At 52.8% G+C, this 27483-nt stretch overlaps 10 protein-coding genes and 1 non-coding gene across 11 annotated transcripts; 4 read left to right on the top strand and 7 right to left on the bottom strand.

Moving 5' to 3' along the window:
- Positions 1–181: 181 nt before the first annotated feature.
- J4E85_003999 (uncharacterized protein) lies at positions 182–1126 on the bottom strand (the record flags this gene model as incomplete). Its single annotated transcript, XM_051468262.1, has 1 exon — positions 182–1126. The coding sequence occupies one exon, from the start codon at positions 1124–1126 to the stop codon at positions 182–184; it is 945 nt and encodes a 314-aa protein (XP_051327854.1).
- Positions 1127–1701: 575 nt separating this feature from the next.
- J4E85_004000 (uncharacterized protein) lies at positions 1702–2840 on the bottom strand (the record flags this gene model as incomplete). The annotated part of the gene is made up of 2 exons (XM_051468263.1): positions 1702–2574; positions 2706–2840. The coding sequence occupies 2 exons, from the start codon at positions 2838–2840 to the stop codon at positions 1702–1704; spliced, it is 1008 nt and encodes a 335-aa protein (XP_051327855.1).
- Positions 2841–3095: 255 nt separating this feature from the next.
- J4E85_004001 (uncharacterized protein) lies at positions 3096–5128 on the top strand (the record flags this gene model as incomplete). Its single annotated transcript, XM_051468264.1, has 5 exons — positions 3096–3130; positions 3179–3339; positions 3386–3476; positions 3524–4966; positions 5014–5128. 5 exons carry the CDS (start codon positions 3096–3098, stop codon positions 5126–5128), a joined length of 1845 nt encoding a protein of 614 aa, XP_051327856.1.
- Positions 5129–5559: 431 nt separating this feature from the next.
- J4E85_004002 (uncharacterized protein) lies at positions 5560–6700 on the top strand (the record flags this gene model as incomplete). Its single annotated transcript, XM_051468265.1, has 3 exons — positions 5560–5584; positions 5639–6003; positions 6074–6700. The coding sequence occupies 3 exons, from the start codon at positions 5560–5562 to the stop codon at positions 6698–6700; spliced, it is 1017 nt and encodes a 338-aa protein (XP_051327857.1).
- A 313-nt stretch (positions 6701–7013) lies between these two features.
- On the bottom strand, positions 7014–7094 carry J4E85_004003. The gene has a single exon. It is a non-coding gene; the product is annotated as a tRNA-Ser (tRNA).
- Positions 7095–9421: 2327 nt separating this feature from the next.
- On the top strand, positions 9422–12570 carry J4E85_004004 (uncharacterized protein; the record flags this gene model as incomplete). The annotated part of the gene is made up of 4 exons (XM_051468266.1): positions 9422–10633; positions 10723–11038; positions 11615–12202; positions 12296–12570. The coding sequence occupies 4 exons, from the start codon at positions 9422–9424 to the stop codon at positions 12568–12570; spliced, it is 2391 nt and encodes a 796-aa protein (XP_051327858.1).
- A 3255-nt stretch (positions 12571–15825) lies between these two features.
- Positions 15826–17229, bottom strand: J4E85_004005 (uncharacterized protein; the record flags this gene model as incomplete). The annotated part of the gene is made up of 2 exons (XM_051468267.1): positions 15826–16435; positions 16499–17229. 2 exons carry the CDS (start codon positions 17227–17229, stop codon positions 15826–15828), a joined length of 1341 nt encoding a protein of 446 aa, XP_051327859.1.
- Positions 17230–17569: 340 nt separating this feature from the next.
- AOX1_1 (Alternative oxidase, mitochondrial precursor) lies at positions 17570–19670 on the bottom strand (the record flags this gene model as incomplete). The annotated part of the gene is made up of 3 exons (XM_051468268.1): positions 17570–17877; positions 17930–19322; positions 19374–19670. The coding sequence occupies 3 exons, from the start codon at positions 19668–19670 to the stop codon at positions 17570–17572; spliced, it is 1998 nt and encodes a 665-aa protein (XP_051327860.1).
- A 2232-nt stretch (positions 19671–21902) lies between these two features.
- Positions 21903–23136, bottom strand: AOX1_2 (Alternative oxidase, mitochondrial precursor; the record flags this gene model as incomplete). The annotated part of the gene is made up of 4 exons (XM_051468269.1): positions 21903–22075; positions 22129–22466; positions 22522–22834; positions 22887–23136. 4 exons carry the CDS (start codon positions 23134–23136, stop codon positions 21903–21905), a joined length of 1074 nt encoding a protein of 357 aa, XP_051327861.1.
- A 1285-nt stretch (positions 23137–24421) lies between these two features.
- Positions 24422–24795, bottom strand: J4E85_004008 (uncharacterized protein; the record flags this gene model as incomplete). Its single annotated transcript, XM_051468270.1, has 3 exons — positions 24422–24568; positions 24617–24730; positions 24781–24795. The coding sequence occupies 3 exons, from the start codon at positions 24793–24795 to the stop codon at positions 24422–24424; spliced, it is 276 nt and encodes a 91-aa protein (XP_051327862.1).
- Positions 24796–25400: 605 nt separating this feature from the next.
- Positions 25401–26885, top strand: J4E85_004009 (uncharacterized protein; the record flags this gene model as incomplete). The annotated part of the gene is made up of 1 exon (XM_051468271.1): positions 25401–26885. The coding sequence occupies one exon, from the start codon at positions 25401–25403 to the stop codon at positions 26883–26885; it is 1485 nt and encodes a 494-aa protein (XP_051327863.1).
- Positions 26886–27483: the final 598 nt, after the last annotated feature.

Raw genomic sequence — 27483 nt, forward strand, 5'->3', positions numbered from 1 at the left:
TCATGCAGGGTCCAGCTGGTGGATGTCGCAGTGTCAGTGATCCTCACCTCAAGGCCAAAGCGACACAGAATTGCATGAATGTGATTACACTAAAATAATATTGCAACATACATTCAAGCTCGGATACCCCATTACCAAGTAGTGCGCTATGCATTCCCAACAACTGGCACTAATTCCTCCTCTACAACTCATCGATAACACTTGAGTCCAACATCTTCTCCAGCTCATCCCTCGGAGTGATCGTCCTGTTATCCTGCTTCGCTAGATACCCATCCTCCTCGACCAAAAAGTCAATCATCCCATCATCCCACCGTCCACTACAGTTATGGTGTTTCCAAACAGCCCCCACAACCCCCACATCTGCATCAACAGTCTTAGCCACATATTCAAAAACATTCTTCTCCTTCGGCGAATTCGTGAATACGTCCCGTGTCTTGTCAAGCGCCCTCACAAACTCTACAATATCCTTGCGCCTCGAGGGATTGTCGAGAGCTTCTGTAGTAGAGAAAAGCGCGTAGACTTCTCTGTAGATTGATGCGTTTTGGAAGATGATCGCGTCGTCTCCCAAAGCCCTAGCGCCGAGCTCGACAGAAGTTTCCCAAATACCGAACGCATCCAGGCTTCCGTTGTTGAGAAGATACGGGAGAGTATCGTTTGCACACGGCGTCTTCATGCACCACCACGCATTAACCCCTTCGTACTCATGATCCTGCACACCAACACTACTCATCATATTGTGTACGAACACTTCCGCACTCGAACCCAGAAAACTGCCAATCTTCTTGCCCTTCAGATCTTCAAGTTTGTTGATACCCTTCCTTCTATCGGCGACAAGGCGGTACGACACCTCGCAAATGACGTAGATAAGGCGGATGTTACGGTGATCGACATATTGTCTGATACTTGGTGTTTCGGCGTTGGCGCTGAGGTCGACACTTTGGTTGGAAAGGATGTCGGGGACACCACCTGATATGAGAATTGCAGGCGTACTGCCGTTGTAGAAGTTCTCGATGGCGTAGGGCTGAGGCGTCCGCTCTATCCAAAGGGGGTAGGATGCGATTGTAAGTCCGACAACCTGGTGAAGCTGGATGATAACAACGGCGAGCAGAAGGAACGACAACATCATGCTTCGTGTGAGCGATGAGCTATCTGATTGTGACAATGAAAGGTAATCTTCGAAACTCGAGCTTAAATGTGTCTACTTGCGTCCCGGTTGCTGCAAGAACTCTGTTACGCCGGGTCAATACGAAGTCTTGGAATTCTGCGTGCAATTACAGCATTCCGATCGATGACGTCGAAGCAGGGATCAGTGCATTGAAGTGGTTACCCATATAGGATTATTGCAGGGTACATCGCCCCATCTTGGCATTCTACACATAGGCTGTCAAATTGGGGCGTAAAAGAGATGCACGATACTCAAAGCGACGCGGAACAGTTTTGAAGATCTGCTGTATACCAAGGTTAGACTGTCGGACATGAGCTTGTCATTAGAATGCAGCAAGAATGTACAATGAGACAGAAAACACGTCAGAGGAAAGAGCGTCCCATGTCTAATTGGGTCGCTAATGAGATGGAATTCAGATTTGGCTTTCGCCATGCCTACCTATCGTAACGCCGTAGTACCAACATTGTCGGATCGGGTGCGCATTGTACGCATCTGTAGAAGAATGCCAAGGTACGTATACTCGTTGTACAGTAGTCTTAGTGAGACTGTATCCAGCCCAACATTTGACCGAAAGCTTGGGCTTGTGACTGCTTGATCTTGGCATCCTCATAGTCTCCGTATACAGCAAAACCATGAGGTACGCCCTCGAATACCTGGATCTCATGCTCGACTTTGTTCGTCTCCATGGCTCTGCGACCAGGTGTCAATGCGTCTTCTTCGGAGAACATGGGGTCATCTTTGACAGCGGCAATGTAGACGGGCGATTTGACAGCCTCGAGATCCTCCTTGTATGTCATGGTTGGGTGCGCAACAGCGCCGGCCCTGAGAACGGGCTCTTTCTTGACCGTGCCTTGCTCTACATCTTTCTGGGTTTCTTGGCCCCAGGCAACAGTGTCAGGCAGCTCGGATGCCAACATCAGGATGTACTTGGCGCCGAAACAGTAGCCGATGCCATAGATTCCTCCACCGTTGGCAACAGCATCGGCGTACTCTTCCTTTGCACTCTCAACAACCTTGTGAAGCAGCGGAAGGACCTTTTCGGGAGTATGTCGAGCGAGCCACATGTCAATCATGAATGACTTGATGCCCTCTGCGGTCCTCAGCTTGACCGATTCTAGCCATGATGCTTCCTTGGGTATCTCTGTCATATCAACAGTATTCGGCGCTGGGTCGTTGTCGAACTGATCGGGCATAACGACGAGGTAGCCTTCCGAAGCGTACTTGTCAGCCTGCAGCTGGTTGTTTGTAGACTTGACGCCAGTGCCGCCTGTCAGCATAAGCAGGAGCTTTGAGGGCGAGTGTGGGTAGTCGGCCGGTTTTGCGATGTAGCATTCGACGCCGCCTAGCTTTGTGAGGTCGCCGGTGGGTTTCTCGCCGGAAGGTGTTGGACGATCTGTGGTGCAGTGTTCCTGGATGATCAGTATATGGTAGTAAGAACTGGGGGTACTAGATGCAGGTATGCACAACACGTTCAAAGTGTTTTGAGGAACAGAACTTTGGGCATGCATATGCAGCTTCCCGTGACAATGACTTGACTTACACCCATGCTTGGCCCTTCTTGCGCTCTGGTGTCTCCGGGGAAGACGCTCTCCGCTGCTGCCTCTTGGGGTTGCTCTTGGGGCTTCTCCTGCGCATCACTCTCGGGCGCGCGCGTAGCGATGTCGTTGTCCGCCATGATGTTTGTAAATTGTGTAGTGTTGAGTCGATATACGCGAAAGCTGGTATGAGTGAGCTGCAGCTGGCTGTGAAGGGTCCAAGCCAATTACGTAGCCCCGCACAGCCCCAGAGCCACTTGGACGCGTGGATGCGGTTAGAGCGGGGCCACTGAGTCACGTGTCGAGACGCGTCGACGCGCTTTCTGATCTTTGACGTGTGCCCGCCACCGACACACGCCATCTCAACACCACGCAAACACACATACACAGTCACCATGGCAGAGGGAGCAATCACGCAAGGCGCTATCCAGTAAGTAATCGCAGGATGTATTTAATGGCGCATTCTGACACCACCTAGGAGCATCTTCCAGCCCAGCGGCTGCTTCGTAGAAAATCCGGTCCTGCAATGCGTGCAGATCAAGACGATGGAGCCCAAGGCGGGCGAGGCGAACCCAGTGCAGCGCTTCCGCGTTGTCTTGAGCGACATTCGCAACTTCATACAGACTATGATCGCGACCAGTAAGTCAAGCGCAGGCACTATACGGACGTAGCTAATCCCGTGCAGCCGCCAACGACATTGTCACTTCTGGTCAGCTTAAGAAGGGCTCGATAGTTCGCCTCCTCAAGTACAACCCTCAACGCGTCAAGGACAAGAAGTACGTATTTCTACACCTTAGAAGAGTTCTGCGCTGACAGCTACTAGCATCCTGATCATCATGGAACTGGAGGTCCTGTCGCAATACGGCGAACTCGACAAGATCGGACAGCCCGAAGCTCTCGACACCAAGGCCGCTGAGGCACAACCCGCAGCCATCTCTGGCAACAACTTCTACGGATCGAAGCCCGCGCCTGCCCCTGCCCCTCAGCAACAACAGCGATCCCTCCCTACTCACCAGAGCAATCCCGGTACTTCCTCGCATCCCAACCTCTACCCTATCGAGTCTCTTTCGCCATATGCACACAAGTGGACTATCCGCGCACGATGCACAGCCAAGAGCGATATGAAAGAATGGCACAACCAGAAGGGAACGGGCAAGCTGTTCAGCGTAAATCTGCTCGATGACACTGGCGAGATCCGAGCCACGGCTTTTACCGAAATCGCTGATAAGCTTTACCCCGTCTTTGAGGTGGGCACTGTATACTACATTTCAGCACCCTGCCGAGTCACGCTTGCTAAGAAGCAATTCTCCAACCTGCCCAACGACTACGAACTGCAATTCGAACGCGATACCGAAGTTGAGAAGGCGGAGGACCAGGAGAACAAACCACAGATACGATTCAATTTCACCAAGATTGGTGACTTGAATACCATCGAGAAGGACGCAACGGTCGATACTATCGGTGTTTTGAAGGAGGTCGCAGAGGTTACTACGATAACATCGAAGAACACCAACAAGGACTACAGCAAGCGAGAGTTGACACTAGCCGATGACAGCCAGACGTCTGTCAGACTTACCATCTGGGGCAAAGCTGCCGAGAGCTTCGAAGCGCCGCTGGAATCAATCATTGCATTCAAGGGAGCCAAGGTCTCCGACTTTGGCGGACGAAGCCTGAGTTTGCTGAGCTCTGGAACTATGATGGTAGATCCAGACATTGATGAGGCTCACAAGCTGCAAGGATGGTTCAACGCTGCTGGACAGACTGCGACATTTTCTACACACCAGAACTTGACCTCGGCTTCAGGCGGTTCCAAGAACGAAGTCAAGCCCATCTCGGCAGTCATCGAGGAGGAAGCATACCTCCAAGACACGCCCACATGGCTAAGCCTCCGAGCATCTGTCTTGTATGTCAAGAATACTACCATTGCATACCCCGCGTGCTCGACGCAAGGTTGCAACAAGAAGGTCATTGAGGAGAACCCCGGTGCCTGGTGGTGCGAGAAGTGCCAGGCTACCTTCCCTGAACCTCAATACCGCTATGTGCTTAGCGTCAACGTTGGCGACCACACCGGCACGCTGTGGCTCAGCTGTTTCGACGAAGCTGGACAGGACATTGTCGGCATGTCGGCAAACGATGCCATGAAGATCAAGATGGATGATGATGAGAACAACACACAAAACTTCATGAATGTCATGCAAGAGGCTACATGCAAGACGTTCAACTTCAGGGTGCGGGCGAAGATGGAGACATATCAGGACCAGCCAAAGTAAGTATACTGCATGTCGTGTTTTGATATCTGCTAACATCTTCCAGGCCGCGATACCAGGTTCAGAACTTGAACAAGCTCAACTACGCCGCGGAGGCCAACAAGCTGGCTCAGCTCATCAAGCAGTACAACATCGACGACGACACCTTGTTCGTAAACTGAAGTAGACCATGTCTCTTCCCAGCAACTGCATCGCGTGCGGTAGTATTTAGCAATGTATATGAGAGCTTCAAATGATGGATGTTAGATAGATGCACACGACGGTACGCGCGGACAAGCGCACAAACGAAGCAAGTTGTACCATACCATTATGAGTTTATTGCCGCGGCCTATGTTGTCCGACCCCACCATAGCTCAAGCTCAATGACTAGCTGCCCCTCAAACGTCATTACCAATCATTTCCGTAGCTACCGGAATGGCCTCGGAACAGACTACCACTTTCCTTAAGAATTTCTGACACTCTGACATTCTGACATTCTGACATTCTGACATCGTCTCTGACAATCCTTTGCTAATTGTAAAGCGCCACCTTTCCACCTTTCAACTTACTGGTATTCATTTTCAGCGGCCAACAAACCCCATCGACTATTACAATGAGCGACACGATGCGCGCAGTAGGTGTGTACCGACATTTTTGTACTTTGAAACGCCGAATTTGCTAACTCTGCGAAGATATCAAAGATGGCAAAGGCCCAGTCGAGAACCTCCACATCACCGACATCCCCAAGCCGAAGCTTGGAAAGTCGCAAGCGCTCGTCAAAATCAAGGCTTTTGGTCTGAATCGCATGGACCTATTGCAACGCGAAGGAATGTATCCAGTACCACCTGGTGCTTCAAAGATTCTTGGTGTAGAGTTCTCGGGTACAGTCGCAGAGTTGAGCGCAGAGGGTGGAGGCAAGGAAGGCTTCAAGGTGGGCGACGAAGTCTTCGGCCTAGCATATGGAGGAGCGTATGCCGAGTACATTGCTGTGTCAACACACATGCTGGTGCGGAAACCAAAGGAATTGACTTGGGAGCAATGCGCTGGTATCCCTGAGGTAAGTTTGACGCCTTCTCGTAGCGTGCAGTGCGTCTTGTAAGGCTGTCTTGCTAACAAAGTCTTTATAGACTTGGATCACAGCAACCCAAGCCATGTACCTCGTCGGCCAATTCGCTGCTGGCAAAACCATCCTCTGGCACGCCGCCGCCTCATCAGTCTCGATCGCCGGTATCCAACTGTCCCTCGCCGACAACGCCTCCGCCGTCTACGCAACCGCACGTCAAGACGCCAAATGCGACTTCGCCGTCAAAGAACTCGGTGCAACTGCTGCATTCAACACAACATCACAAAACTGGGCTGAAGAAGTTATGAAGGCTACAGATGGCAAGGGCGTAGACATCATCGTGGATTTCATCGGTGCATCGTACTTCCAAGCGAACCTTGATGCTATCGCCAAAGATGGTATTATCGTCAATCTGGGCTTCATGGGTGGAACCAAGGTGCCAGAGGGTACGGATATTAGTGCATTCATCAGGAAGAGGTGTACCTTTGTTGGAAGCAGTCTGCGATCAAGGGATGAGGAGTACCAGGGCAAGCTCAGGGATCAGCTTGTCGAGCATGCGTTGCCTAAGATGAAGGATGGAAGTTTCAAGCTGTTTGTGGAGAAGGTGCTGCCGTGGGAGAAGGTGCAGGACGCGCACAGGCTGTTGGAGGAGAACAAGACTAAGGGCAAGGTCATCTGTACTATCGATTAGGAGGTAGTCTAATGTAGAAGGGTATCGTAGGGAAGGAGGTCACGAGAGATCAGCCAATAACCTCAAGTCTAATCACAACATTCGACAAGATATAGGACAACTTGCACTATGTTCCCAGTACACGTTGACTCTTGCTCCACATGCCACAACACACTCGCATTTGTTTGATGTTCCTCAAAAGACAAGATTACTGCAGGCTTCGTATTGATGTTCTAACGTTCAAGCCCAACTCCCCCACCCCCCAAAAAAAGGAACTCTCACAACACCTCGCCGTCAACACCACCACCACAAGCCCGCCGCTGGGGCAAAAAGACGACGTTGGCCAGATTCGAACTGACGCTCCCGAAGGAACAAGATTTCTAGTCTTGCGCGATAACCACTCCGCCACAACGCCCCCGGATGCGACACCTGTGTGATTCGAACACACGCTCCCGAAGGAACTGGCTAACTTCCCTCATCACTGAGGACTAGCAGGCCAGCGCGTTAACCACTCCCTAGAATTTGGATTAGCAAGCGTTGGGTAGATAGACTGGATCAAACGTACGCCAAAGTGCCAAACAATTGGTTGCTAATTGATGAAGAAATCTGAATTTGGTATGTTCATAGCTTCAAGAGCCAAATGCCAACGTTAGGGGTCGAAAACTGGAATTCTGGGCGGATCTGGTGGAGAAGAGCTAAAGATGTTGAGTTGGGGCGACAGGAAGGTGGGACGTGTTCGTGGGGCTGGAAGTTTGACGGGTAATCGGGCGGTAAGTGCGGGGACGTTGAGCTGAATTTGGACTTAGCAACTTCCAACATCTCTTGCCATCACCCCATCATTATTCGACAATAGACTTTCGAGGAATGCACAGCTCCGATGATTCCTGAAACACGAATGCTGGTTCATTGAGTATGTTGCTTTCCATACCTAGGTACGTATTCTAAGGTGATGGTTGTTAGCCTAAGCTGTCGGCAAGCAGCAGACCAAAAGAGGGAAGATCGTGTATAAAGTGGATGGACGACCTTGGGAGTATAGCCACGTACCTATATACTTGAGCCTTGCGGAACAGCTCACTGCTGACCAGTCAAACTAGTGACCCCTCAACCTCGCACTAACTGACTGACGACCTTGGAGAACCGGCGTCAACAATGCTGTCCACGGACGAATTCGCTACGTCTCTTGCCATCCGACCTCATGCCTTCGCTTCCGCTTCGAAAGCCCCCACTCGCTCGACGAAATCGACCCTTCTCTTGTCGAGCTGACGAGTTGCCTGATCGATAGTTCGCAAGACAGACTCAACGCAAGTACCACCTGACTTCTGGACCTTGTCGTACCTGGTTTCCATCTCTTTCACTTCTTCCACCAACGTGGCTATGTGTCTGCCCAAAATCTTCAACGCTATCTCGAAGCCAAGCTCCCGAGTATCTGGACCTCTCAAACAGCCGATCGCTGATAGCATTCGTTTGGCATCTGCTGGCGCATAACCCACGATTTGGCTTCTTACCCATTTCAAGAACTCGAATATGTCCACAGGAGGAACCTCTGGCTGTGTGGGCATCGGTTCACCTCTCAGATCTGCAAGTCTTCCCCTACGAAACGTTGGTGATGGGGCCCTTTTCGATGCTGGCTGTATGGCCATTGGTGGACCTCTTAGATCTGCAATTCTTCCCCCACAAAACGTTGGTGATGGGGCCCTTTTCGATACTCGAGCTGCATCATCACCAGTGCGTTTACGCTTCAAATTCCTCGCATCTGTAGACGCCGAAGGATGCAGACGTTTCGAGTTGGTGTTTTCGCAGTGGGAAGAGCTGGGGTGGATGCTGTCCGTGGACGGGGGCTTTGGAATCGCGATTTGAATATGTCCTGGGAAGTTGCCGTCGGTGAGCTCCAGCTCGTACAGTGTGAAGTTGGCATCCGGCTGTACAGTTCCGGGACTCTCTCGCCACGCCATCGCTTTGCCAGCACCAGGATCAGCGCTGTTCTGATCGGTATTCATCTCTTTCCGAAGTGCAAGTCGCAGAGGATGTGGCGAGGTGGTTTAAAGACAGGCAGTAAGAAAAGGGTGGAAAGAGCTTAAATGGTCCTGGTAGCGTTGACTCTGCCTTCACCTTTTCTCTTCTCTCACCTTCACCTACGAAACAGGCAGTCGCATCGGCCTTGGCGCTTCCAACAGGGTCCAGAGGAACCCTTGACTGACCTAATGCTCATTTCAACAAAACTTAACATACGCACAGTGTGCGTGTCTCCCTGGAGCTAGCAATACTATGGAAGTTCACCCTACCAGCACTGAGATAGTGTGTTCGCGCAGTTCAATTTGTTTCTACGCGGTCGGTGGAGCGCAGTTCGCGTGCGTGACGCGCCGTCTCGCCAAGATCACAACGCGTCGCGAAACAAGTTTCTTCATCCCACCACCCTTCACTCGCACTACGATGCCTAGACAGTATAAGATGGCGCGTAAGAAGCCAACCCAAGTCGCCCTGGCCCGCAAGACGCAGGACATTCGGTCTTTCTTTCCGCGATCACAGGCTTTGCCGCCCTCAACCAACCCCATCTAGGTGCTCTGACTGACCTGGTAACTCACTCAACCGAAGCAACGCCTACCCCAATCACTGGAGGAGCGCCCACCTCACCGGGTCCGTTTCTGTTTCAAAAGCTAGCTACTCCGACTGGTCTAGCGCCTCACTCAATTACCTCGCCTGTATCACATGCCATGGTGAACGATAGGACGCCAGTCGCCACTAATGTTCTCGTGGCAGGCGGCTCTACGCGATGCTCGCGCTAGTCTGACCGAGCGGGACGTCATCACTATCTATGGCAACTCCGAGTCGATGCCCGGCGCGCGGAGGACTGATGAACCAGGACCACTTCAGAGACTTATACTACCACGGTCACAAGATCGACCGAATGAGACGTCTACAATACAGTCAACCACCCAGAGCTCGGAGGGAGCGCCTCTTGTTTTACCCCAAGCACGCAGCTTATGCGTCAATCCGAGCAGGTCCAACCGTTGCGGCGGCTACATACAATCAGCTCCAAGTCTTCAAAGATGGCAAGAGGAAGCGAGGAGAAAGCGATTGACTCTTGAGGATCATATAGGACGTAAGACAATGCATCCGCAAGTGCGACAAGACGAGGCAAGCTGCGATATCAATCAACTGAAAATCGACGGTGACGTCTACAACCACGGCGAGGAAGCTGGTACTCGCAAGGAGCGACTCCTTTTAGACAGGAGGCATAGCGTGTACACGTCAGCTCGTGCGGGACACACAGTTGTGGTGGCAAGCTACAGCCAGCTACAACACCTGAAAGATACCGAGAGTGCGCGCGGGCAACGGCACAAGCTCTTTCTCCGCATCATTCTTGATGAGGCTCAATGCATCCGTGGATGTGATCGGACTCGCCAAGGAAAAATCCTGATGTCGTTTGACGCCTACTTCAAGGCTGTCTTCACAGGTTCGTCTGTTGTTGACACTATCCTGGACTTTGATGGGTACTTGGCTTTCCTGGAGTTCGTCGGATGGGGATGGGTCGCCGACCTAAACTCAACCCACAGCACTGACAAGGTTCGAGAGTCGCGGTATGACCAGTTCAATGAGAGCTTGGCGACTGGCGTCAACAACCGCTCTGAGCCCCTCGAGGATTGGCACAGCGACTGCAGCTCGGTGGACGAGCTAGATGCTCAACAAATTAAGGAGTCCATCGAAGACGGGTGGCAGTGCTCGCACTGGCCTGCGCTCATAAGATACAACGGTGATCGTCCACAAAGCCTGGATCGCAATGACAGGAAGAAGATCGACGGCAAGACTATCGTGAAGGATGTTTCACCTCCGGTTCAGGAGAGCCCCAACGATAGGTACTATTCCAGGGTCTCGAATAGTAACAAGTACTACTCGATCGCTTCTTCCAGGCACTACATCACACTGTCGTTAAGGACCGCTCTGAGTCGATCGGGGGTTGGAAGAGCGACTACAACTCGATGGATGGTCTTGGCGACATGGAGATCAGGACAGAGATATCGTACGGCCGGTAGTGCGCGTACTAGACCGCGCTGCTGAAGGACCACCGCGACCAACCTTCAAGCCTCGACCGAAAATCCCACCAGAAAGTGGATGGCCAATTGATACTGGTAGACATACCAGCACCGTTCCCAGAAAACCCATACGACAACTACCATCCGGCCAACCTTGACAGCTTGAAGTGCTGTTCAACAGCAGCCTTCTGTTACTACATTGGAAGGCATATCAAGAAGGCCGTCATGGATGAAGTGGATGTAAAGATCGTCGCCACACGCGTCCAGAAGATCCTTGCGATGATGGTCCTGTCAAGAAATCTTTTCAGTAATAATGTTGCAGAGACCAGTGAGAACATGAATCTTGTTTTTGGTTCATGCTTTCGTGATATAGGTATCGAGGAGCCTACAATCCCTCAATTCATTTGTCCAGCAAAGTTATCAAGCAGCTGCGAGAAGACACTAGCTTTACTAATGGTTTGATCACTGTGATTGTACATACCTGGAAGCCTACAATTTACCAAGAAGATACCGGGTGTCAATGTATAAACAATGCGGTGGAATACACACCATCTACAGTTGTCTGACAATTTGATGGCGACATCTTGGGTAGCTACATGGAAGCGTACGGCCGCCCCAAAAAAGCCCAGAAAAGCAGTGCACATAAGCCCCAGCTCCAATTTCTCCAAACTATCGGTGCTCTGCACCCACATTGGGTTCTCATGGATCGAATGTCAGCATGGACAATTCGCGCGATGCGAAAGGAGGGTCTCCGTCTTCTCACCGCCAGAATGAAGAAAGCTGGAGCCTCGAACCCGGAAGATAAGAACCGCCCACTGGAAAGGGATGAAACGATCCCGTGTCAGTTCTTGTGGGGAAGCCCTGACTATCGCTGACGATTTGGCGGCCTACAACGAGCGAGAAGACAGATACCAGCGTGAGTTTGCCGAGCACTTCGAAGCGGTCTCGTTGGCAAAGAGCGCGAAGGTGAAGGACTCCAAGACGGACTTAGCAAAGATCGGATCCAAGTTCGCAAAGCTGTCGGTGCTGTGCACGCACATCGGTTTCTCCGGGCTCGACAAGATGTCGACGGCGGCCATTCGTGCGCAGCGGCACGAGATTCTCCCTCTTCTCACCGCGAGGATGAAGACAGCTGGAGCCTTGAACCCAGAGGATATAGATCGCCCGCTGGATAGCGACGAAGAGGTTCTACGGCAATTCTTGTGGGGCTCGCCCAGGATGAAGTACTTGCTTTGGGAAATCCAGCGGGTGATCTTTGGTAACACCAAAGTCGCCAGCCACCGAAAGATCTTCGCAACCTTCCAATTCCCCAGATCCGCTGAGATGTTCCTGAAGCTTGTGGAGTTCCTTGGAATTTGTGCGGTCCTCCTGGACACCAACATGCCTCCGGAGGAGCGTCACAAGAATATCCGGGCCTTCGACGAAGAGGACATGCCGCAAATCCTCATAACAACGTATGCTCTCAACATCGCTGGCCATGACGCTCAACATCGTTGTGCTACCGTCGTGCATGTTGAGCCGGCGTTCAACTGGGCTACAGAGCATCAGGCGGCCTCATGAGTCTATCGCCTTGGACAAGAAGAAGAGGTCGAAATTGTGCGCTTGTTCACCGAAGGAACTTACCAGGAGCTGCATGAGGCGGGCATGATCAAGAAAGCCAACTCCATGTTTGCCGCTTTTGGTGAGCTGCAATCTGCAAGTGAGGGCCTCGAGGACCGGGAGAAGATGACGACAGAGGAGATCGCGAAAGGTGCATTCGGCATAGTCCGGGATCGTGTGCGAGGCCGCGACGCCAAAGACGTGGAATCAGCCAAGGAGGACGCTATCACAAAGGCGAAAGTCAAGGCGAGAGTACCGTAAGATTAGATTAGCTCCGAGCGTGCGACTGTTAATCAGGGGTATCTACCAGAAGCTCCACGAAGCCGGTGTGGTCAGGAAGGCGAATTCTGTATTTGCGAATTTTGGTCAGCTCCAATCCACCAGCGACAGACATGCCTTTGGAGAGGAGATAGCCTTCGGAGAACTTACAAGTGACACGCATGAGCCAGCTGAAAGGCTACGTTGCAGCATAAATAGCGATGATTTAGGCTAATACGTGCATTAGAAAGCTACAACTAGAGTTGCCAGGTTGTTAGCTGTATATAAGAGAATAGCCAGGAAGCTACTATGCAGTGCACATCGGCGTAACTAATTGTCAAAGTTAACCGAGAATATTAAGAGAGCTATCGTTAAGATGAATCCTATAACTAAACAACGGCTAGGAGATAACATATCGCGTTGGCAGCGATAGAGCGTGCCCACGTTGTGCGACTATTGAACACGTAAAGCCATCATTAAAAGGGCAATAGGGCAACAAATAGCCTGCAGAGCCCATTAGATTCGTGCGTCTTCCCGGTGCCACAGCCGTCACAACAAGGTAGGGCTTGGTAAAGGTACTCTATGAGAGTCGGCCAGTGGAGGCCGAAGATCTAGTAGCCTTTGTAGACGTCTCCTGACTGCTGCTCACCTGATCGTAATGGATCCTCGCTCCTCCTGGCGGAAGACACTCAATGGTCTCGGCGTCGTCACCGAGCTGTCCTCTCAGGACCATCTTGGACCTGGCAACGTCTTCGAACAAAGGTTTTGACACAGTCTGCCACGTGCCCGTCTAGAATCCGAAAGATACAGCGTAAATAGGTCTCTTATCCGCTTTTCGTAGACGACCATGTATGCTCAACCCTCTATTGTGTCTATCGAGATGAGTGCGATTAACGCCTATGTCGCCGTCTCGTATACACGAAACCGTAGCACGAGACGTGCTAGTCTTCCACCTCGTTTTCGCCAACTATTCTAGCGAGACCTTCCCAACTAATATCGTCTGAGAGTTCCTCAACATACAACATGGTACGTCCTCTGCCAGCGTAACAATTAAACAGGTAAAAGGTAGGAAGATGAAAGAGTAACGGGACATCGTAGCTTCGTAAGGTCGCAAATATCAGGTACGGTGAAGTCATGATATGTGGCATGATCGACGTTGTGTTGCTCATGCTGGTTCGAAAAAGTTGGTCATTACGCCAGTCGGAACCACGGGCAATTTCTTTGGGCCACGTTTTGCCTTCTTGAGCACGCGTTGCGGGTCGCCGTTGCGCCCAATCAGGCGATCGTTGTGTGCTTGACCGTAGTCTTTCCAGTCCTCGCAAGCCCTCCAGGCCTCCAGTAGGTTCTTGATGGCGTCATCTACCGCCGTGATTGTGGACAGTCGCACAAGAAGGTCGCGAGACTCAAAGAGCCCATAGTAGAAGCCGGAATCATGCTGAGGGAAATATGCGGCGTTCATACCATATAATAACTCAGTCTCCCGGATGATTAGCGTGAATAGCGGCGAGCGTTTGAGCCACGGGAGGATCAGTTCAACCTTGCACGCAAGGCCATCTAGGCCTATGGACAGGACGAAGGGCTTGATCCCGCGAGCGGCGAACTCCTCTAAGCTCTTGTCGATTGTGTTGGTGAACTTGTATGCGCGAGCATATTACGACCTTATGGACGGGCCGATAGTCATGTGCGCTTGGGAGAACTTCCCCGTTGGAGCGCATAACGTGTGGACGTCATACAATGCAATAAGTGTTCCCGGGACATCCAGGTCACTACTGTGGTCGTCAACCAACGTGTCGAAGACTTTTCTGGCGAATATCGGTAGGCCTTTTGCCATGTCTTCTTATCCAGACTTCCATGCTTTCGGTGCGGCACTGGAAGACCTTGCCTCGGCGAGCACGCCTCTCGCTTTGCCAGTTGTTGACTGAGGTATGTATTCAGCCCGATGTACGCCGTCGAACCGCGCGTACTTCGAACTCTCCTCGCCCTTACACCTGGTCTCGTGTGAAGCTAGAAGGTACAGGTCGTACCAAAGCTTTGGGCATTTACTGCATTCATACAGTCCCCTCGTATCGTGGACATGCATGCCAGCATGAGTGTCATACGCTCAGATGTCCTCTCGTTTCCTTCGCTGTATTATCGTTTTCGGTGCCCGGCTAGCAAATAGAGGCCGCACCGGTGAAGCATTCGCCACTTTGTCGTCTTCTGGGGGCCTCATCCGAGAGACTGGGTGACTGCAAACTCCGACGTTGTCGCCAGGGTGGTTGTTGCCAGTTCCTTGAAGAATTGAAAGTGTCATGTATCCTCCTGCCCTGCTCGTACAAAAGCAACCCGTGCCGCCATGTTCAGTCCCAAATGAGAACGTTCTCCAACACAAGTCATCGCTCATGAACTGCATCATTTATTGACGTATAACTGCAGCAGGCTTCTCTTCTTGGCTGAGGCAGCCATTTCGCCATTCAAGGAATAAGGGCAATGATGGCAAAACCGTCTGTGTAACCCAATTCCTGAGGTCAAGCCCTTGGAGTCCAGTTACGGCGCTCCAAGTCTGCAGGTTTAGGTGGTACTCCTTCTGATCAAGCTTGTTGATCTTGTAGATACCGGTGATGAGGTACGCGCGGGTACCTTCAAAGGTTGGGTTTCGTCATGGTGCAAATGGAGATGGGTAGACGGGCAAGGTCGCGAGAATGTCTTAGCTGCAGGGATTGATGGCGGATCGAAAGTGATGGAGGTGGTGGAGGTGATGGGCGTGGTAGGGCTGGTGAGGGTGGTAGAAGTAGTAGAAGCGGTGGAGGTAATGGAAGTGTCAGAGGTGGCACAAGCGCTAGACTGCCCAGGTGAGCACGTGCCCGTCAGTTCGCAGTCGCGGTGCTTGACGGACCGCGCAAAAGCAATGGCGCCGCCAAAGGCCGGCGACAACGCTTTGCCTGGCTTCAACCTTCCGGTGAGGCACTTGTTATAAAAAAAACGTCGGTAAACAAGCGCACTATCTCGACATGTTCTTTTTAGCTGATACAGTACGCGGCCATAGCTCTGTAAGTTCTGTTTAGCACCACCAATCACAAGCAACAAGCGATTGCCCACGATTATTGCACAGTATGCTGCTGCAACAGCTACGATAATATTCGGATTCAGATCCCGAAGATAGGTATCTCTGAAATAGGTTAACAATGCCTGTGCAGCTTCCCAAGCGCGGAGATACGCTCACATGCCGACGATTCCTCTACCCGGCCACACGCGGCGCGAACCCATTCCACTTTCCACTCACCTAGCCAACCCCTTCGGCCCCGCCCACTCGCCCTTGACATGATACTTCCCATAAACCCACGGAAAGAAGTCCTTCTTCAGCCAGTAAAACGCCTTCCGCGGCACCCCTTGGTCAATTCCCAGCAGCCCATTGAACGTCTCCTTCGGCACACCCCCATACATAAACTCCGCAAGCAACACCTCCTTCCTCCCTGTCAGCAACGGACAAGACGTGTACCCGTCGTAACTAGCCGTCAGCTTCTTGCCCTCCATCGCTGAGAGTACGTTAGACACCAACACCGGTGCTTCAGCCGTGATGGCAGCCACGGTTTTAGATGTCGGTAAAGAGGACGCGTCGCCTATGGACCAGATGTTGGGGTAAGAAGTGTGTTGCGTTGTAGAATCCGAGACGGAAACGTAGCCTGCTTCGTTGGCGAGAGCGCTAGATTTGATGAACCCCCAAGGCACGTTCTTGGGCGCGACGTGCAGGAAGTCGAAGTGTTTCTTCACAGGGGTGGGGGAATTGGGGGATGTGAAGGTTGCGGTGTTGCCGTTGATGGAAGTAAGGTCGTGTTGGAAGAGACCTTCTACGCCGCGTTCTACGCGGAGCTTTTCGAGCGTTGCTGCGCTGGTGGGGTGTTAGCACATTTCTGCCTCGTTTGCATACTGGCAGGTAGAGAAGACGACTTACTATTTCGGCACACCGAACATCGTAGGCAACCCCGTCGCAAAAGCGACGTTGATATCCTTCGGATACAGCCCAGCATCCTTCCAGTAATCCAACGCAAGCCACATGATCTTTTGCGGCGCGCCCGCACACTTGACCACACCAGCTGGCTGTGTGAACACCGCCTCACCCTTTTTGAACTTCTTCACATTCTCATACGCCTTATCGCAATACGCATAGTCGTAGATCGTGCTCACCATAGCATCTTTCTCCTCCAACGCCTCCTTCAACCCACTCACACTACCATAGTCAAGCGTGATACCGGGCACAACAACCAGCTGTTCATACCCAATCTTCTCGCCGTTACTGGTCAGGACGTAATTTTCCTCTGGTGCAAAGCTTCCTACAGCGCTGTTGTAGAATTTGAAGCGTGGATCCATGAGCTCTTTCAAGGGGCGGCGCAGATCTTCTTTCTTTTTTAGACCGCCGCCTACGAGCGTCCAGCCCGGTTGGTAGTGGTGCCATTGCGCGGGGTCTATGATGGCGATGTCGTCTTGGGAAAAGTTTCCTTTGCGCAGGAGTTGGTGAGAGAGGGATATGCCGGCTGAGCCGCCGCCGATTACGACGATTTTGTGGTTGCGGGTCGTTGTTTGTACTGGTGATACGGTTGCTAGATTGCGGATGGTGTGTTGGAAGGCTGGTCGCGTGATCTTGGTCGCGGTTTGCGATGCACGTTTGAGGGTTAGTGCGGACATGGTGGCTGGGTTTGGCGACTGTCCGCGAAGGCTAGGAAGGGAAAAGGAAAAGTGGAATGTAAAGACAGACAGGAAGGCTTACACAAAGAGGTATGCGGTGCCTCCGGTCTTCGACTAAACATTTCATGCCATGTGGGTCAGCGGCTAGCAATTCAGGAACGACCAATGGATGAGGTGGAGATGGGTACTAGCGTGATCACGACATCGTACGACCAGTAAGCCAGCAGTCACAACCAAACACCACAATCACGACGAGGTACGAATGTAAGTATACACAACATAACATTAACTCATTTGAATCATGAAAACTATATAACAGACATCCAATCCCAGCGACTTTTTACAAGCGCGACAATCCAGCAATCTCCCTCGGGGCGTGGTAGTTGGGGACCTTCATGTCGAGGGCGCTGCCGCTGTAGCCCAAGTCCTCACCCGTAAGCACGGCGCACTTCTCGCCGATGAGGAGCGCAGTCGAGTACGTGTTGCAACCGACGTTGTCGGGGCAGATGGACAAGTCGGCGACCTTGAGGCCCTTGACACCGTGGACGTTGAGGCGCTCGTCGAGCACACCGTGCTTGACGATGGAGTTGCCGTTCCTGGGTGCCATGGAGCAGGTACCGAGCGAGTGCCAGGTGGTCTCAACGTGGCCTGTAGTGTGTTAGTGAGATGTCCGACGACTCATGAGTAGGGGAATACATACGCTTGGTCCAGTCCTCAATGTGCTTGATGTCCTCGGTGGAGTACTGCAAGTCCTCCTGAATGTCCTGGCAGCTCGAGCTCAAGAAGTTGGGCTTGGCTGCACGACCCTTCTCGATGGGCATAGTCCAAGATCCGTGCTGGATACCGGCCGTGATGTTACCAGGGAGCGCGTAGGCGTTGGTGGTTTGAAGATCCATATCCTTGGCACGGGCTGGGCTGTCGTAGCCGTAGAAGGGGTGCATGGCCTGCACCTCACCAGCGTAGGCGTCCATACGGCGGGCAGTCTCACGGGACTTGATGTAACCCCAGACCATAGGAGCCATGTCGCGCTTGTCGTTCATGAAGCCAGCGTCGAAGTCGGGGGCCTCGTACGGGTTTGGCGACACAATGTGCGTGGAACCACGAGAGAAGGGATACTCGAGGAAGTGGAACATGGTGAAGAACTTGCCCGGTGGCATGACCATGTGGTCACCGAACCAACCAGCAATAACGGAGTAATGCATGACGGGCTTGTCGGGCTTGTCCTTGAAGTACGAGTCCCAGCCCGAGCGGAACTCCTTGCATGGCCAGCTGTCCATCATGTTGAGTTCTTCCTCAGTCGGTCGGATCTTGACACCAGCCTCGATACCGTTGGTGGCGAGTGGGCCAGTGCCGTTGATGTTCCATTGCTGGAAGACCGCCTCCTGGACCTTGGGGTCGCCACGGACGAAGTCGTCGAAAGATTCGACATGAGGCTTAGCGCGGTAGGTGGCGAAGGTCAAGTAATGATCCTGGAAGTTGAGACCAACACCAGGAAGATCGACGAGAGGCTTGACGCCAGCCTTGCGGAGCTTCTCTGGGTCACCGATACCAGAGCGCTGAAGGATGAGAGGAGAGCTCAGAGTACCACCGGAGACGATGATCTGCTTGCGAGCCTTGATGACCCTCGACATCTGCTGTTCGGGGTGGAGAGGCTTGGTCGGAACAACCTTGACGCCAACGGCGCGGTCTCCCTCAAGAATGACCTTCTCAACTTTGTTACTGGTGAGGAGGTGCAGGTTCTGGTGAACAGCGCGGGTGCTGTGGATGTAGCCGTGAGCAGAGTCAGATCGTCGTCCGGTATCGCGGTTGATCCACTTGAGCCAGTGCTCGGCACCGTGGCCAGTGGTCAGGTCCTGGAGATCGTCGGTGGTCGGGATGCCCTGAGATTCGGTGGCACGGAGGAAGTCCTCCTTGATCGGGTATGTGTAGTTACCGAACGAGACCTTGATGGGTCCCTCGAAACCGTGGATGTCGCGGTTGTTGCAGGAACGTTGGTAGGTCTCGTGCTTCTTCATCAAGGGAATGAGCTCCTTGGTGGTCCAACCCTTGGCCTGGAAATCATCGTAGTCGGAAGCGGAGGCACGAGTGTACATCTGATGGGAAGTCAATAACTGCTAATGATAATGTGGATGGGAAGTTCTTACCATGAAGTTGATGGAAGATCCACCTCCGAGGATGTTGGCGACGGGCACAACAGCTCGGCGGCCATCAAGCCACTCCGAGGGACGAGAGTAGTAGAAAGTGGCAGTCTTGCTGTCCAACTTCATGTTCCTCGGGTAGATACCCGGGCGGAAGACCCATGGGTTGTTCAGGTTGTTCTCTCCACCCTCAATCAAGAGGACCTGGAGGTTGTGGTCGAGATTGGCCAGACGTCCAGCAACCACACAACCACAAGAACCACCTCCACACACGATGATGTCGACCTCATCGGGAATCGTCATCTTGAAGGCTGTCGATGAGATAAAGATATAATTAGAAAGGTGTTATTGTTGTATCGTTGACCGCAGGAGACAAGTCAACTGGGCATGATGCTCTTCTCAGTCGAAGGCACGACGTCTCTTTAAACTGTTCAGACCCCGCATCTCCAGGATCTTCGGCTTCAAGGAGGGTCCGTCATCTAGGCTGTGTCACTACGCGCTGTCCATCAGCCGTCAATTCCGATAGCAGCAAGATGCATGCACCGAAGAGGGGACATGTACCATTTGGCCAGCCTCCCCAGCCAAAGAGGCTTAGACGTTGGCTGCGACCATCCATCATGGGACCGCAGGGGTCGCCGTCGAGGCCATTCGAAGGGGAGCGGCATGTTAAACTTGCGGATCCGCAAGGTAGGCTGCGTCTATGCCGGACTTCCACAGGGTAGGTGCGCAAACAATGATTGGTCGGAATGCTCGTGCAAGGGTACATACCGTCCCGACGGTACTGGATAAAGACCGGACTGGGATAGACGCTGCAGTTTTCGCATGTTTGCTAGTTGGGTGCGGAGAAGCAACATATCCAGTAAGAAGACATGCTCGGTTGCGTACACAGGCCCACTCTTGGGGGTAAGCATTGCGGACCCGAAGCTGAGAGGCCGATGTAGCGTCCCCAGGCGTCGAGCTCCAGCGTATCACGTATAAACAGGAATGAACGAGGCGTTTGAGTGAGCCGCCGTCGGGAAAGCGATAACCGAGATATGAGAATCGTTTATGACGGATGCACAGAGAAGGAATTGATCCGAAATCTTTGCGCGGGCTTTCGCAATGGCCAGACAGGTTCAAGCACTCTATGCTGTGCTTTCCAGAGCTCCAAGTAGCTTCAAGGATGATAGTCCTGGAAGCTCATGCAGCTGCGGCAAGAGGGATTAGCTCGCGTCCCTCTGCGGGGGTCTTGCGGCGCTGACGTCTCATGGCGACTACTGCACCCCACATCCGCATTCTTCCACGAGAGATGCACGGATGTACTGTGGGTGCCTCACGCGCTCGGCGCACTCGTGGTTGACGGAGGTATCAATGGATTGGAGGTTATCATCGGCGTTGATGGCATCCATGGTAAAGTGAGAGTCAGCAAAGACAGGATATCCATCACCATCCTTCCAACTCCACTCCCCCACCCACCCAGTGCCGTAGTCGTTGTGCCTCACGTTGAGAGGAGGTCTGCCCTTGGCGTCGAAGCTAGTGCGAGTAAGTGCGGGGTTAGCTCCGCTTCGAACCACGGAAGAACGGTAAACCAGTCGTTGGAAACGGTCTCGTACGGGAAAGGAATGGCTTCCTGCTGTTGTACATTCTGTCCGTCGAGATAGTTCACATCGACTTGCTACTAGACCCTGTGAGCCGCAAACCCAAAGGCGACCCTTAATGTCACGATGTTACCTTATTCCCGAGGTACAGTTCATGCCCACTAAACTGTAAACCTCAGCGATCGCAACTCTACATCGGCCACAGCAAAGCGAAGCGAACGTGTGTTTTATCGAATCATACTCAGCAGTAGCTGCATTAGGACGGTATTGAAGTTTGGCGGTCTTGGTCCTGGGCTTGTCCAGATCGGCAGGCTACCGCGAGGTTCCTTTTTTGAGGCTGCGCGAGGCTGCGCGACACGCGCCACTATGTGACTGACTCGTCATGAATGCATGGGCTGGGGCTTACGTGGAGATGTTTATGCAGACGCTGACCGGAAAGTTTCCGCTTCCTTGAAAGCGCTATCCTGCAAGTCAAGGAGGAGGCTGGGGCACGCGTTGCATCCGCGTTATACTTGGCATCGGTCGTTCAGGCCGCCAGTCAGCGCGAAATGCGCCCTGGTCCTGAACGGTCCTTCTTCGAGCCTACTCCATCTCCGGGTGTGCCGCGATCCACCTAGCGACTCTGTGTTGAATATCGATGAAGCTTCGTGATATCAAATTATTGCTATACCCAGCAACACCACCGGCTATTGTGCTGGAGCTACTGTATATCGAGATGCGGATCCGATGGAGCACACCGCTTGGAACTGAGATTGAATCTGAATCTGTAGAAGGTCCGAAAGTCTAGGGATACATGATGCATCTACTCCTCATGACACCCATCGTGATCTGGGTATCGTTTGTCCAATATTCCAAGATGTCTTGTAACGCCGAAATGCAATTTTGTAAGAGCGGAGAATGGAAACCAAAGACGCCGTGTATGCCGAACAAACGCTAATACGCAAAGCAATGGAGGTCCTTAAATGATCTCGTGTCTCTCCCAGCCTGTCGGCTTCATGTGGGCAAGGTCCTTGGTCGGATGAGGCTCCTCTGGGTTCCGGTATTCGCTCACGTATGGGTTAGGGTCTTCCTTCTGGTCGAGGTTACCGAACGTGTGATTAACCTCTCGGTGCTTGGATTCGTCTGCGCGGACTAGGATTGGGTTAGTGGGCTGTGCTGCATGAAAGGATCAGGGGTATGCGCACTGTAGAGGAGCAGATCTCGCATTGTGCGGTGGCCTTCAGGCATCTGCCAGTAGTCTACCGCGATCTCGGGTGCCTCCATCTTCGCCCACTTGGGCAGGCGACCTGCATCAAGATCCTCGATCTGGCGTGTGTATGTGATGACGGCTTCCTCTTCGAGATAGCCTACGAATCGATGGACGGTGCGGGGACTGAGGAGGTAGGCGAAGAACAATGCGTTGCACCAGACTCCTTGGGCGCCTAATACCATCAGACGCATGAAGCGTCCTGGCTTTTGCATCTTGAGGAAGACGAGTAGGTGCATTCGTTCGTTGTAGCTTTCTTCGAGTAGCGATTCAATCCTGGCGCATGATGTATTAGCAACGACTTCGTATTCCAATAAGCGAGTATGCATACCATCCATTGTCGCGCTTCATCCGTCTCATGGAGTGCAAGTGACGAAGCATACCAGCGACCATACCGGGTACACCAGCCACACTCTCCAAGAAGACATTTCGAATGAGATACTTCTCTTCGTTCATTGCAAAAGCTTTCCGCTTTGCCAGTGGGTCTTTGGCATCCACATCCACAGCCTTCTGATGCTTGTATCCAGTTGCTTTGTCAAGACCCCAACGTAGGATCTTTACGGCGATGAGGGCGACCTTGTCGGACATGGTCTTCGCTTCTCGGTGCGCGATCGTGACTTGGTTCATCTGCTCTTCGGTGTACACTGACAGGTATTAGCTAGCTGTCAAGGCGTTGTATACTTGGAGGGTACGTACCTGGATGAGGCCATGCTGCATGCGTCTTGCGGACCTTCTCTGTTGGGTGCTTCTCAAAGAACTCTACGATCTTGGCTCCGCCATTTGGTGAAGAGGTGAAATGCCTCTGACCAACTGGTGATTGGAAGTGCTGTACCGCAACGAATGTGGGCCGGAATCCAGCATTGTAGCTCTGGAAGGACTTGATAAGCTGAGCCGTAGCCCGCTTCGAGGTGGTTGATCCCCGTGTTGCTGCTCTGGTGGGGATCATCTGCGGTTTAGGGTATACTTGTATATGTTGAGTAGGCGTATGTAGGGTAAGGGGTGATGTCAACTGCAATGGTAAGTGCTGATGGTTAGCTAGAAGCACAACTGAGGCACACGTTGGTCCTTTATATCTAACACCTAAAAAAAACTATCAAGCAGTACTCGTGCCTGCCTGGCGCGTTCAGTCATCATTAGGGTGAAGCAGGAATGGGCATGGGATGCCGCCGCTACACCGCGCCATACCCGTCCTGCGGCGACTCGGCGAGCGAATGGGGTGCATTCCAGAGGCCGGAAGTGTCAGCAGTCGTCAATTACGGGCGTATCGGTCGCGTGCGAAGACGAGTTTGAGGTGGCTGAGAGGAGTGGTGATTCAGCTGACGGAAGGAACCGGGATCGCCTTGCCAAGACATTTGCCATGCCCCTGTCCAACGTCTGAAAGGGGGACTTTGGCGACGAAGAAAAAGATACGAAAGTATATGCGATTCATCAAAGATAAGCTTGGTGATTTTTTGGAACCATGTACGATGAACGGACGATGTTGTTGCGTTGGATGCGTGGTCGCTGTTTCCGGAAGAAGCTCGTCGGGGGCTCGCTGACTGAGATCGGGGTCTCGTTGTTTGCCGTAGACCCGCTGATAGGGCTGACGCCACGGCGCAACATCGAAATATAGCTGTACCATGATAGTAATCTTTCGTCTGTGGCTTTGATGACCTGGTACATGGTTTCATGGTCAATATTAAGCGGTAGAATGCTTTGTGGCTGCTACCTCAAGACGCGGTGCTATGCCTAGGTGGTGTTGGCAGCTTCAGCATATCGATCTTCGACTCAGATCAATCACACCTGTGGACGTGCGAGCTGTCTAGACTTCATTGACACACTAGCGACGGGGTCTTGCTTCACCTAAAGAGAAAACTTTCAGCATCTTGCCGATGACCGATTGAGAAAGGGCGAAGACTGCCGTCAAGTCGGCAAGAACGTGCGCACGGCAAGTCACGAGCAGGATGCTTTTTGAGCAAGTATATTATCGGTGCGCGATGGCGCGATGTACATATGTTGCTGCACCAAAGCTCAATCATAATGATTAGGTAGCCAGCGTGCCCAAGACAAAGCCTGTGGTTGGAAATGCCCGATATCGCACTTGAAATGATGCATGACATTACACTATTCTTTTCATGCCATTCATGGGCTACGGCAGCGCAGGACATACATGATTGGCAAATGTTGGTTCATGTCAGTGCCGGCAGGTGTGTTGAGTCTTCCAAGGTTGTGTTTGGGGAGCCGAGTACCAACTACTGGACGTTGAAACCGCTTTCACCGTCCTTGGTCGACATGTCCGAATGGTCAACCTTTGAGACTGATGCAGCCGACGGTCCCTTGTTCAGGTGTTGAACGAACTCTTTGATCTTGTCCTCGCTGCCCTGAGCCTCGCCTTGGACCTGCCTGGTGTGAGTGGTGGTCGACGCATGTATGAGTCAAATACTCACACTCCCATCGGATGCATTGGTCACGAAGCCCGTCACACCGAGACTCTTTGCTTGTTTTTGCGTGAAGGATCGGAAGTTGACGCCCTGCACCTCGCCCTCGACTTTGTACTGGATCTGAGTGGCTACATCAGCTTTGCCACTAGTGACGTGGGCAGACAACGCACTCGCTTGCTTGACATTCTGGCTGTAGTTGCAAAGAATCGTCTCATGTGAGTGGGGTTGTTGCGAGAGGGGTGTCTGTTAGATCAAATTCATGCAAATGTCTGCTTGTAATATAGGGTGTATGCTCATGCAGGCGTGCGACGTCATCGTTATTGCGAAAGGTACACGCTACTTCGGGAAGGAACCCTTGAGCTTTCACCTGGATTGCGGGGCCAGAAGCAACCTTAGGCGGGCGGGAGGCATCTGGCGCCGCAAAGGAGAATTTGCTTTTGACACCTGTTCAGATCAAAGGATAATCGCAATGACATGCGTTCGCGGCTATACGGAGATTGCATCGGTGAGGACGCTCAGGGCGATGTGGTGCCGCTAGTCACGCGTTGTTTTCGGATACAATCTCGCGTCGCTCCCCGTTACTGAAACCTCTAATCAAACGCCCCCTATCGCAACCCCGACTGACATAGCAACAACCGCACATTGCCCAGGAGGCTCCGCAAACAAGAGCAGTGCTAGATAACCCGCCACCGCTCCGTAAATGCCTAGGATTCGAAAACACCGAATCTCTCTGCTGATAAGGAGTCTCACGACTGCGACGGCCCTGCACCTGCCACCCCTGTCAACCACCATGGACACGCCCAACTCCCCACCCGCACGTTCAACCTCGCCCGACCCGTGGGCAACCCCATCGCTGGCCATCGGCGCAATTCCCCCGCTCGACCGCTCTGTCTCAACCGCGTCGTCTGTCTCGTCGGCGCGCTCAGTGAGCTCGCGCCTCTCCGATGGCGGCAGGCGACGTGGTTACATGCGCCCCGAGGGCACCGAATTCTCCAAGTCGGCCAAGAACAGAGAGAGTGTCATGAACCTGGGCACCATCGCACATCTCCAGTACTACTTCGCGCGGACTGGCCTGCTCGACACTGCGACGGGACGCGTGGCCAAAGGCCGCAAGCCCGGATCGCGCACAGCGAGCGGCAACGAACCAATGTCGCCTGGCCTCGATGCCGACTTCTCGACGATGTCGCTGGCGTCACCAGACGGGATGAATGACCCAGTGGGCTTCGTTGAGTCACCCCTTGACGAGACGGCGTCCATGCAGTGGGAAGACCCCGAGCCCATGATGCTCCCGCCTACTGTCAGCACCTACAAGAACAACCCCGTCTACGTCCCGCCGCCGCCTGATATGACTGTCCTGCGTCGCGAACTACGCGAATCGCTGGCCGAGTCTATGAAGCATCTACACGAACTCGAGAAGGGCTTCTCTGATGTTCAGCCGGACGGAAAGACCGCGAAGAACGGTGGCGAAGAAGCGTCAGGCTGGCACGAAGTACAAGGCATAAATCTCTTGGACGTCACCACCCTCGCGATCCGCGCCGCGAAGAACTACTACACCGCACACGAAGAACCACAACGACTCTACGCCATCAAGTCGGAACGGACGATCCGAAAGGAACTATACGATACACTCGAGGTACTGAAACGTCTCGCCATTCGCAACTTCGGAAACGGCGTGCAGCCGTATGAAGTCACCCAACTTAAGCAGTGGGTTGACGACATCGGCACACTGCTCGACACGGAAGAGGAGAAGGAGCGCTTGGAACTTGCAGAAAGAGAAAGCTGGTCGTGGCGCGAGGGTGACTGGACGGGCAAAGAACGCGAGAGGGAGCTGCTCTTCCTCAAGTCGTTTGACAGCAATCCAGAGCCCCTGCCTGAGTGGACCAGCGCTGCTGACTCCGAACTCCCAACACCCTTCCTGGCCGCACTACAGAACGGACTGCGCCTCGTACATCTCCACAACACTCTCGTCCGAAAGTCAAAACGACACTTTGAAGAGATCAAGACGTACCACACCGACACAGCCAAGCCGTATCGCTGCGCTGACAACCTGCGCTACTGGGTCAAAGCCGCCGAGCTCCGCTGGGACATCAAACTTGACGTTGATGTCATGGATGTGGTTCACGGCGAAGACGCAGAAGCGTGGAAGAAGTTCGATGCTGCCATCCTGCAATGGTGCCAGGGCGTGCGTGAGGAAATCACGTCGGAATGGCAAAAGCAGAAGAACCAAACGAGAACCCCTACACTACAGATCGACCCGAATTACGAGGCGCTGTGAAGTGGCCTTATGGCAAAGTATTCATGGATCTCACCCTTCTTTCATTTCTTGTCCATGTTTCCCACTTAACCCTTTATCTAATTTGCACGAAGCTCATGTCCACCCAAATCTCAACTCCACACCATAGAGAATTTCCTCAAAGAGTATTCCCTGGTTGGAAGCAGGGCTCTTTTACCATTCCGCTCAGAGCGTGCCGATAGGAGGCGGCTTGAGATAGATACCCCCTTTGCACCTGCGGCTTGCAGATCTATAGTGTTATATACAGTCAAGTCGGAATGTAAATAATGTGTACCAATGTATAATAGGTCCTCAATCGGAAATCCCATTCAATCCAAGTCCGTCCAGCTCAAAGGACCGGGGACGCATCCACCACGATACGGGGTAGAGAGCACATGACCATGCATAGCACATAGTGAACGTGTATAACACAAACGATAAGATCGACGACCGAGGCGTCTAGAAAGGGTGGCACAGACCGAGGCGTTGCACCTTGAGTGCCAATGAGAGGAATGAGTGGGAATGAAAGCACTGATAGCAGGGGGGAGCTGGCTGCTGGCGGAAATTGGGGACAGCGGCGCCCGGTGAGACACAAGCGGGA

The sequence above is a fragment of the Alternaria conjuncta genome, assembly GCF_024043145.1.
Source record: "Alternaria conjuncta strain BMP 0040 chromosome Unknown scaffold_5, whole genome shotgun sequence".
In the NCBI taxonomy this organism is placed as follows: Eukaryota; Fungi; Ascomycota; class Dothideomycetes; order Pleosporales; family Pleosporaceae; genus Alternaria; species Alternaria conjuncta.